At 49.9% G+C, this 10852-nt stretch overlaps 1 protein-coding gene across 1 annotated transcript; it reads right to left on the reverse strand.

Annotated features, from left to right (window-relative positions):
• Nucleotides 1-1231: 1231 nt before the first annotated feature.
• FOXG1 (forkhead box G1) lies at nt 1232-5777 on the reverse strand. Its single transcript, XM_017348238.3, has 2 exons — nt 5643-5777; nt 1232-4505 (listed from the first exon to the last, which is right to left on the reverse strand). Exon 2 carries the CDS (start codon nt 4340-4342, stop codon nt 2840-2842), a length of 1503 nt encoding a protein of 500 aa, XP_017203727.3. The 5' UTR covers nt 4343-4505; nt 5643-5777; the 3' UTR covers nt 1232-2839.
• Between the last annotated feature and the right edge of the window lie 5075 nt (nt 5778-10852).

Genomic DNA, 10852 nt, shown 5'->3' on the forward strand with positions numbered 1-10852 from the left:
ACAGTTATTTAATATGCCCAGAAAAAGAAAATCCATGCAGGAAATCTTTCTCCTATTACTTGTATCCCTTTACCTCAGTTTAAGAGTTCAATCTTCTTTTTAACTTTTGATAGACAAAATACTATGTTTATCTTGTGCTAGCACATTTTCATTCCACAAATAAAATCCATGGTAACAGCAAACAATAAACCATCACTGTTTTTCAGTCTAAACATGCCTTTCTTTGAGATATTTTGGTTCACAAATGTGTAATAGGAATTTCCTCTGCCTAACCTCAGAACTGGAACCCTCTTCTATCAGTTTTCAATTTGTTTTTTTGAAAAACATTTGTGAAATTTACTTTATGCTTAATTTCTAAGAACTGTTAAATATCAAGAAACTTTGATCTCTGATGAAACTGTTATCATACCAAGAAAACAGAATCATGTCCAGTTTGCTTAAAGGAGATAATCAAACTAGGCGCTTTGGTCTCCTTTGTCCATTCTCCCATTTATGTATATTTGGTCCATCTCTGAATTTTGCTAGCCCTTATCTCTCTTTCTTCTCTTTTTGGATCACCTCCCCCCCCCCCCCAACTTCCTCCACTCCAAGCCACAACCCATATATTCCCCTATTATCTAATATTAACTGTTTTCAAATCTATTTCAGTTTGCTTCTCCCCTAAGTTTTTTTTTTTTTTCTCTCCCTCTCTCTTTCTCCTTTTCTTTTCTCTGAGTAAGTCTCTAAGTGTTTGCCGATAACATCTTAGGGAGAGATTATTTTTCATTGGGCCCATTGTAAGAAGTAGCCAGCTTATTGCATTACTGTAGAACACATTTCAGACTATACAATTGTAACAGATGAACAACTTGTCCTCCACAGATTCACCACAGGATCCAATTAGTTACTCAACCTTTTACTTAGGTTTTCTGATTATTTTCTAGAATTATAGCAATTGCGCTGCTTGAAACAATTCAAAAAAGTTTTCATTTTGTTTCATATATCTGCATATATCTGCATACATATGCATACTGCAAGTTAAAACGAAATTATGACTCTGTGTAAGCAAAAGGAATACCTAGATTAAATTATACAGACATACTTAAAAAGTAATCAAATAAATACCTCTGCATTGTAAAAAAAAAAAAGAGGCATTTTACTTCTGCAAATCTAGAATTTCAAACTGCTATAACTTAAAAGTATAAACATTGATCTATAAGTCATTACAACAGGTGATCACTTCAGCAAAATCTATATTGCAACTTCAGCACATCTTTATTAGAACTCTTTCACTGTGCGTAAACAGCCACAAAAATAAATGCTGACTTAGAAAGTATAAATACAAATATTTAAACAAAAAAGTTTGCAGCATTCATAGCGCAAATGGTACCTGAACTGAAGGGCTCTGTGTGTCTATATATATATTACATATGTGTGCATTATAGTCACTTCTATCTAACCATATACACATATATTCATTTATAATTTGCCAAGTGCTATGTACAAGATACCTGAAACAAAATATATATAAAAAGCATTCTTCAATTAACTGAATTTTAAATAAAACAGTGTAAACAGCTATGCACAAAAAATTAAATTATCTTTTTTTTTGCTGTATATCCAAAAAAGTAAAAGATATCAGCTAAAAAGCCTATACTTTGTTTAAAGCTAGCGTTTATTAAATTAGCTTGCTCCTTGCAGATTTTGTCCATAAAGGGAAAAATACTGTTTTCATTTTTAGAGACTTAGTTCAAATCAAAGGAGCAGTTGAAATCTCAAGTTTGGCTGAGAAAAGCCTTTGAATTCCCTACAGTCTTTTTAAAATTAGCTCCACTTAATAAAAGAGACAAAAGTATCAAGATATATATGAATTTAGCCTATTTTTTATTTCTGTGTGTTCATAGTAAACATTTTTGTAAGTGACAAACACGGGCATATGACCACAGTATCACAATCAAGAAATTTTAAGACAACATTAACAATCACTCAAATTTATGCGGCATTTGCGCAACACAGGTTACATATTTGCAAGGTTTACCTATAAGTACAATAGGTATTAACATTTCACTACATTTAGAAAAAAAATAAAAGTGACCTGTTAGTGACCACATACATCAAAATATACACAACACAAACTGAAGGCAATCATTAATTTTGTCCCCTTCCAATTCAATTGAATGGGCAGTGTTGCCAACTGAAACAACTTTCCTTTTTTTTTTTTTTTTTTGCTTGCTTGCTTGTTTGTTTGTTTGTTTGAATACTTAGAATACCAAGTGCATTCTCTATAATCCAATCTTTGGTCTAAAAAGTAAACAAAAGAAAAAAAACAAAAACAGTTCTTTAAAAAAAAAGACAAAACAATAAATGGCCAAAATAATTTCTTGGGTATCTTTACTACCAATGCTTCTTAAATACAAATTACAGCTTAATATTTTAAAACTCTCCCCATTTTTTTTTTTTTTAGGTTGTTTCTCAAGGTCTGCGTCCACCACACAGATCCATGATAACTTATAATACTGCACACATGGAAATCTGGCGGCTCTCAGAGATAGGCTTGTCAGGTTTGAATGAAATGGCAAAGCAGTCACTATTTAGATACACATCCTACTATAATTTTGACTTCCAAACCTTATATTCTACAATGTATTCTTCCCCACATTGCACCTCGCTGACACTCCACACCTTGTTAGAATAATAAACAACCCTAAAGACTGAACAAACGTACAGAAATAGCGGGAGGGGAGGGAGGCGGGGGGGGGGGCGGGGGCTTAATAAAAAATACCTGGACTTATTTTTTTTAATTATCATTTACAATGCAAATGTGTGTAAAACGTTCACTTACAGTCTGGTCCCGGGGATGTTAATGTATTAAAGGGTTGGAGGAAGACCCCTGATTTTGATGTGTGAAATAATCAGACAGTCCCCCGGACAGTCCCGTCGTAAAACTTGGCAAAGAGGGTCTTAAAGACTCACAGGGCAGGGTCGAGGGGGCCTGCGGCGACGTGGAGGAGGACGCGGCCCGGGCGCTCATGGACGTGCTGCTCTGCGAAGTCATTGACGGGTGCGGGACGTGGGGGAAAAAGTAACTGGTCTGGCCCGCCAGCAGGTTGACGGAGCAGGGGTTGAGGGAGTAGGTCCCCGAGCAGGGCACCGACAGGCCGCAGGGCACCGAGGCGGCCAGCGCGGCGGCGGTGAGGTGGTGTGTGGCGTACGGGATCTCCCCGTTGACCAGCCGGTCCACGCTCAGGCCGTTGGCTGTGGAGAACGAGTGGTTGTTGCCCAGCGAGTTCTGAGTCAACACGGAGCTGTAGGGCATGGGGTGGCTGGGGTAGGCCGACGTGGTGCCGTTGTAACTCAAAGTGCTGGAGGCGCGGGGGTGGTGCAGGGACAGGAAGGGCGACATGGGCCAGTAGAGGGAGCCGGCGCGGTCCATGAAGGTGAGGCCGGTGGAGGTGAGGCGCGCCCCGCGCTTGAAGGCCAGCTTGGCCCGCGACGTGGTGGAGCGGCGCCGCAGCTTGCCCGTGGTGCCGCCGATGAACACGTCGTCGCTCGACGGGTCCAGCATCCAGTAGTTGCCCTTGCCCGGGTCGTCGTAGTGGCGCGGCACCTTCACGAAGCACTTGTTGAGGGACAGGTTGTGGCGGATGGAGTTCTGCCAGCCCTGCTTGTTCTCGCGGTAGTAGGGGAAGTTCTTCATGATGAACTCGTAGATGCCGTTGAGCGTGAGCCGCTTCTCGGGGCTCTGCCGGATGGCCATCATGATGAGCGCGTTGTAGCTGAACGGCGGCTTCTCGTACTTGCCGTTCTTCTTCTCGCCCTCCTTGCCCCCCTCCCCGTCCTTGCCGCCCTCGCCCGCCCCCTTCTTCTCCTCCCCCCCGGCGCCGGCGCCCTTCTCCTTCTCGTCCGGCCCGACGGGCGCCAGCTCCCCGGGCCCGCCGCCCGGCTCGCCCTTGCCGCCCAGCCCGTCCGCCTTGGCCCCGTCCAGGGCGGCGGCCGACGGGGGCGGCGGCGGCGGCGGTGGCGGCGGCGGCGGGAGCAGCAGCTGCTGGGGGCCCTTGTCGTCGTCGGCGGCGGCGGCGGAGGCGGCGGCCGGGGCGCCCCGCGCCTGGGGGGCCTGCGGGGCCGGGGGCGGCGGTGGCGGCGGCGGCTGCTGCTGGGGCGGCGGCGGCGGTTGCGGGGCGGGCGGCGGCGGGTGGTGATGGTGGTGGTGGTGGTGGTGGTGGTGCTGGGGGTGGTGGCTGTTGTGGTGGCCGTGGCTCGCGTGGTGGTTGTCGTTCTGGACGGCCTCGGGCACCAGGCTGTTGATGCTGAACGAGGACTTGGGGATCATTTTCACCTCTTTCCTATCTCCCATGTCCAGCATCACCCAGTCGTCGGGGGGAAACGGCGGCGGCGGCGCGGGAGCGGGGCAGCGGCGCGGCGGGCGGAGGCGACCGGTGGGTGCCGAGCGGGGCGCGGGGGGCGCGGGCGGCGGCGGCGGCACTGAGCGCTCCGGCAGCAGCGCAGTTGGACCGCAGGCTCGGGCGCTGGCAAGTCATGTAGCAAAAAGCAGCAACCACCCCTCAGGAATTAGAAAAAAAAAAGGGGGGGGGGAGGGAAAAAAAAAAAGAAAGAAAGAGGGAAAAAAAAAAAGAAACAACCACCGCCCCGGGGGTGAAGCTCCCTCGCTCCCAACTCTACTTCTCGGTCTCCCCCCCACCCCCCGCTCCCCCCCCCCTCGCTGCTTCCTCCTCCTCCTCCTCCTCTCGCAGCAGCAGTCACAGCAGCAGCAGCAGCAGCCCAAAGGGGGGGAGAGCCGGGCGGCGGGCGGGCGGGCGCGTCCCGGAGCGGCCGCGGCGAGGCTTTAGGGAGACAGCGATCGAGGCGGCTATAGCCACAATTAATTTTCCGAGCTACAGGCGCACACTAGGGCTGTAAAAAAATTTTTGGTTTAACCTTTCCTACCGCCGGGCCAATCAGAGCCGGCGGCGTGCGGGAGCGTCTCCCTCGCCGTCGACCAATCGCCGGGGCCCGGGCCCACCCACCCCGGGGCCCCGCCCGCCGGCTCCCGCCCCCTCGGGCGCTCGCCTCCCCCTCGCCACGGGCCTGGGACCCGGCGGCCGCGCGGAGCCGCGCACGGAGCCGCCGGCGGGACCACGCAGCGCCGCGGCCTGCCCGCGCCCCCGCGCCCCCGCGCCGCGCCGCAGTCCCCTCCAAGGGCCCACGGCTCGCGTTTCCGGCTTACTCCTCCTCCTCCTCTTTGTACTGGGTCATTTTCGATTGAGCGTCAATATTTGTCCTTATTGATTAAAGTTTGTATCCGGTTTTATTTTGGGGGGGGGAAGCGGGGGCGGCGGTGGAGGAAAGGGTGGGCGCGCAGTGGAGAGGATGCGAGGAGAGGGCAGGAAATGAAGGAGGAAGAGGCAGGCGAGGCCCTACTCGTCCCCCTCCTCGGCCCTGCAGGCCCGGGGCTGGCGTTGGCGGGCCCGTGGGGGGAACTGTGCCCCGCGTAGGCCACGCTTCCCGCGAAGCCTCGCGTCGGCGGGGCGGGAAGGCCCACCCCCGGTGTGGGCGTGGGTGTCCTGCACCTTGCGGGAGGAGGGCCGGGGGGCGACGTTTGGAAAGGACGGGGTGAGGAGGAGGCCGTGGGCAGAAGAACGCGGGGACGAGCGAGGGTTACTTACTCGGTTCCAGCGGCCAGGGCGGCGGCGGGCTCCAGGCTCGGGGGAAGCGGGGCCTGGGGCTCCGAGCGCGGCGGCGGCGGCGGGCGGGGGCGGCTCAGTGGTGGGTGCCTCTGATGGCCTTCCGGACAGAGAGGTGCCCACAGTGCCAAACAGTCTCGAAATAAAGCAGGTAACCCATGCTCTCTGCCCGCGCGCGTCTCCCTTCGCCGTCTCCGCGGCCGCAGACCGTGGCTCTGGCGGGGTGAGTCGGTGCCGCGCGCGCTCCTCGCCGCTGCAGCTCCTGCTCTCAGTCGCGAATCCGAATCGGAAGCGGGGAGCCGTGAGCGATCACCCTGGAGATATTTTCATTTTTGCTTGTGGACCCAGGAGGGAAGATTACGGTGGGCGTCTGTTGCATTCCGGGTTTTTTTTTTTTTTTTTTAATCCCCTCCTGAAGCTTCCCTGCGTCCACTCCTCCTTTTTCCTTTCTTTCTCTTCGTTTCTCAAATGCGTGTAATTTGTGAGGGCCTCGACCCTGAGATGTCAGTATTCCGCAGCCAGCCCCTACCCACCCTGACTGCTGCCTGGAAGGCACTGGGCTCTCGGGGAACGGGGATGCGTAAGCCCAGCTTCTGGGGCTCTGGCACTGGGGAGGTTGGAGTGAGTGGGAAGATTGCGATCTGGGGACTTTAAAAGGATCCCGTGGCCAGGGGCAGGGCTAAGGCCCAGCATTTCCCAGGGATTGGAATTTAGCGCGGAGCACACTGATCAAAGGCTGTTCCATCCCACACGGGCACGAAACATAACCACATTTTACGGAGGATGTAGCCTGAGAGAAGAGGGCGGTGGAAGAGAAGCCTAAGTGGTGGTGGTGAGGGGGGGAAGCACCTTTCCCCCTTCCTCTGTAAGGTAAATCATCATCATACAATATAAGCGGTTTTTTTTTTTTTCCCCACCCTCCTCACTTTGGAAAACTCGCAGTGAAATGAGCTAGCTGGCAGATCTGGTGTTTGAGAAGGGAAAGTGGCGCCTAGGAGCGAAGTTAAATTATGACATAAAGAATGGAATTGCTGCGAGCTCAGGATGGTGGTAGGGGCTCTTCCACTTTGCCCATCCCCAACCCCGAAGTTCTCAGGGAGAATACCAGGCCGTGACCGGCAGCTAGCTCGGGAGTTTTAAATACGCATCCATCATGGATGTCACCAGGGAGCTGCGAATATCGGACGACCCTCAGCCTCCCACTACACGTAGGCTCCTGTGTCCTTGCCTCCGTCCACGCACGGTCTGCACCCGGGAGGCATTCGAGGGTTCCAGCCACCAAACGCTGGCGGCGACACGGCCCCAGAAGCCGGCACCCGAGCTCGGGCTTACTTGCCGAGCTGGAGGAGCCCGCGGGCTTCGCGAAGAGGCTGCACAGCTCCGTGGGCCTTTCCCTCCCCGCTCGCTTCTCCTCCTCCCACTCCTCTCCCCTCCTGCAGGCCAGTGCTCGCTACTTTTCCTCAACTCCCTCGCCTCCCTCCCCCCCGTCTCCACTCCCTCCTTCCCCCTGCCCGCCCCACCGCTCCCCCCGCCCTCCGTTTCTCTCGCGCTTCCCGTTCCTCCACCTACTCCTCCCCGGGTCTGCCCCCGTGGCCCCCCTTCTCACCGCCACTTAGAATGGCACACAGGGCTCCCTCTGAGGTGGACGGCCCGGTACGTTTTCGTAGTCGGTCTAGCGTGAAATGATTCGGTGTAACCGGATTCTTGGGAAAGGACAGGTTACGTAAACATTTACTGATGTGGAGTAACTATACTATTTGTACTCTGATATGCAGGAAGGAAAGTGTTGATTAACACAGAAGAAAAAAAAAAGCGAAATTAGCTGATTGCATGCTCATAAGTGCAAGCTGTCATTGAACTGCTTTTAAAATAGACACAGCTGGGTGTTTGTGTTGAAAAATTTCTTGTGTTTTTGCTAATACTGAAATAAGCATGATTTTGTATACCAAACATTTTCAGATCATTAAAATTTGTAATCTGTGCTGGTTTTAAACACAAAGAAAAGAAACAGAATCATTTCGATGTAAAATTTGCTGATATTATATTAACTCAATCAGGTCTGTACAAATTGTGCATTGTGCCTCCTAAAATCTGTTTGATCAATTTAATACACAAAGTGCCAAACGTGGGTATTGTTTGTTAACATTGGACATTTTATTCAAATCCAAGCTCAGCAGCAAACTGGAGGAGCATTCCTTGAATACAACACCAGCTCTGACTGATGAATTTTTAATGTTTTAAGGTGTTTCTTAGGTCAGAGCTGAGTGTGCATTGTTTAAAATTTTAGTAGGTGAAAATAAGTTTTTCTTCTGTATATTTTCAGATGGCAAAAATTGGGCTTTGCTAATGAGAGCTGTAATAATCTGATTTTCTATGCCAGAAGCTCATATTGACTGGGAAAATGTTTCACATGCAAATTGAGAATGTGTTATATTATTTCAAGGATTGCATGAATGCAAGTCTCCCAAAATAGGATATTTGTATAGGAATAACTAGTATAGAGTTGAATATAATAATATTTAAAAATCTTTTCTCCCCAATTATAATGATTATTTACAACTTTGGAAGAAGTTGTGTGTGTATGTATATGTATATACATGTGTGTGTGTGTTCCACACAGCATGTAGTGTTTACTTAGCGGCCCACGGTTGTGTCAGCAATGGTTTCTTTTTAGGACTGCTACTATCTGAAATGCAGGGGGGAAGGAGCAGGTTCCTGGACAGAGTATTGTGCAAGCTGAAAGTCCCTGGACTGGGCTCTGTATATCCTGCCGGCCAATTTGGGTGGGAATTGGATTTGAAGGCCTGCCAGGTCCACCTTGGGGGCCTCTTACGTTTCCAGCTCCATCAGTCTTCTCTGGTTCCCTTCAGAAGACAGGGGGCATCCAGTTGTCTCAGACTGGGACAACCAACCTAATTGTTTTCTCATAATCAACTTAACCTTGATCTCTCACATGCATACACTCACAAACTTGCATTGTTGACGACTGAAAGGAGAAATAAAAGCCAATAAACATTTCCAGTGTATATAGTGGTAAGCTCCTTTCTCTTCTGTCTGCATTCCCAAAACCCTAACCCCAACCCCAACAAGAGAACAGGCCTTGTAAAGAGTGAACAGTTCCAATGGAAGAATTGCATGGGAAATGAATCAGATTATACCTTCTGGAGATTTAATTAATAACCAAGGCCCCACGGCATACATCATCCGGGTGGGGAGCAGTACATCTTATTATTCCATTTGGTGGTATTACATTGAGTCTTCGGTGGGGCCTATTTACAGCTCTTGGTTCATATTTCGCTTCTTTTCTCCTTGTTACCTGCTAGTTCAAGGCTGGTGGACCATATTTACCTAAAATTCACGCAAGCTCTGGGCTCCCTGGACAAGGTGTCCTTGGAGAAGAGCCCAGTGCCAGACTACAGCGAAGGCTCTCTTCCTGCAGATGTACTGGGAGTATCTGACCCTGAGACGTTTAGGTGGGAGCAGATCCCTTGCAGAGGCGGTCAGGTGTTTTCAGAGATCTTGTAACAAGTGCAGGCTGCCCTAAGCTAGAGCCAACTCGCCTGTAATCTCTCCCTAACAGCAGGTAATGGTGTTAACATTTAGTGATTAGAAGTTACTCTTTAGCGTGTTGTATCCTTGTTCCGTGGGTTTTGGTTACAGGTTATACGATTAGGTTTGCGAGAACAGTAGTGAACTAAACTTCCCAGTAAGAGGTCTTCACACCAGGGAAGTGTTACTTTTCTGCAGCAGCCCTGCCTCGTCACTCATTAGGGAGCTGCAGGTTGTCAGCGGCTGCTCTCAGCGCACCGCGCGGGCGCGCACCCTAAACGTCCCCGGGGGGCGCGCACATGCGCGCGTGTACACACACACACACACACACACACACAGCACTAAAACTAAATTAAGAAGCCGATGATTAAGACAAGCGTCTACTAGGCCTGTCATTTCAGCATCCTTCCATCATAACATTGTGGCACCGGCAATTTTGCTTGAGAACCTCGAGAAAAAAAATCTATGGGAGAGCCTCATATTCGAGAGTCGAAATGTTTAGCTTGTGTAAGCTAGGGAACCTCTTGGGAAGCAAGAAAGTCCAAGGTAAGAGAAGGGAAGGAGGAGGAGGGAGAAGAAGACTTTGTATAGACAACTGGAACTCTAGGCAAGTCTCTGTGGTGCTGCCAGGGGTGCTAGGCTCTCCTGAGTCAAGTTCATACACATTTAGAGGACAATTTCTGAGATCTGCAGCAACACATGCACAACAGCATCCTCCCAACATTCCCCAGAGGAGAGCCAGGCTCCCGAGATCCACAAAGTATTACCTCCTGAGGACCCAGAGCCCTTTGGTGTCTCCAAACAACTTTTCAGTCTAATAACTCTGCACAGGTACTGTGCATATAACAGGCGCACCACTCTTTGACTTGTTCCACCTATTTTCTGGTAGGTAGATGATTTTCCCAAAGAGTTGAGTCCCTGAAAATATGTGTGTGGGGGCATGCCTGTTCCATTTCTAGAGAATATCCAATTGGGAGAAATATTTTCACACCGCCTGAGAGGCCAATTCCTTTTTTTTTTCTCTAGATGACCAAGGAAATAGTGCAGTCCATTCTCCAAGGCAGACAGGGAAAGTTCTCAGGAGAGAAAAAGAGGTGGTCCTCAACTTGACTGTCAGAGACTACAGCTCAAGTCCTTTGCTTTAGCTCTCCAGTCCATCAGGAAAGAAAGTGTAATTTGGCAAAAGCTAACACACAAGCCAGTGTTACTTTGTTTTATCCACCAGTAGGCAATCGGAAGAGAAAAAAAGAAAATGACTTCATATGTGTACACACACACACACACACACACACACACGTATCTGAAAGAAAAACTTACAGGCCTCAGAATGCCGAGCTTCTAACAGAGCTCCTAGCTCTCCCCTCGCTATTCTTAATTGGTTGGAGCATCAGTGTAATTCCCTGTAGGAGCCTGAATCATGCACTTTGGGCAGAGTTCTGGGACCTTTCAGATAATGTGGGGCACCAAGACCCCTCTGTTCTGAAGCACCCATGCAAACGTCCCCTGAACTCCGACTGTGTGAAAAAAGACGCAGAGGTAGGTGTGTGCCTCAGCCCCAACTATTAGGTGGTCAGCTCTGACCCAGTCACCTCTCAGGAGCGAAACACACACAGCAAACCCCCAACAGCCCAAGGTCCGCTGAG

Source organism: Oryctolagus cuniculus, chromosome 12, assembly GCF_964237555.1.
Source record: "Oryctolagus cuniculus chromosome 12, mOryCun1.1, whole genome shotgun sequence".
NCBI lineage: Eukaryota > Metazoa > Chordata > Mammalia > Lagomorpha > Leporidae > Oryctolagus > Oryctolagus cuniculus.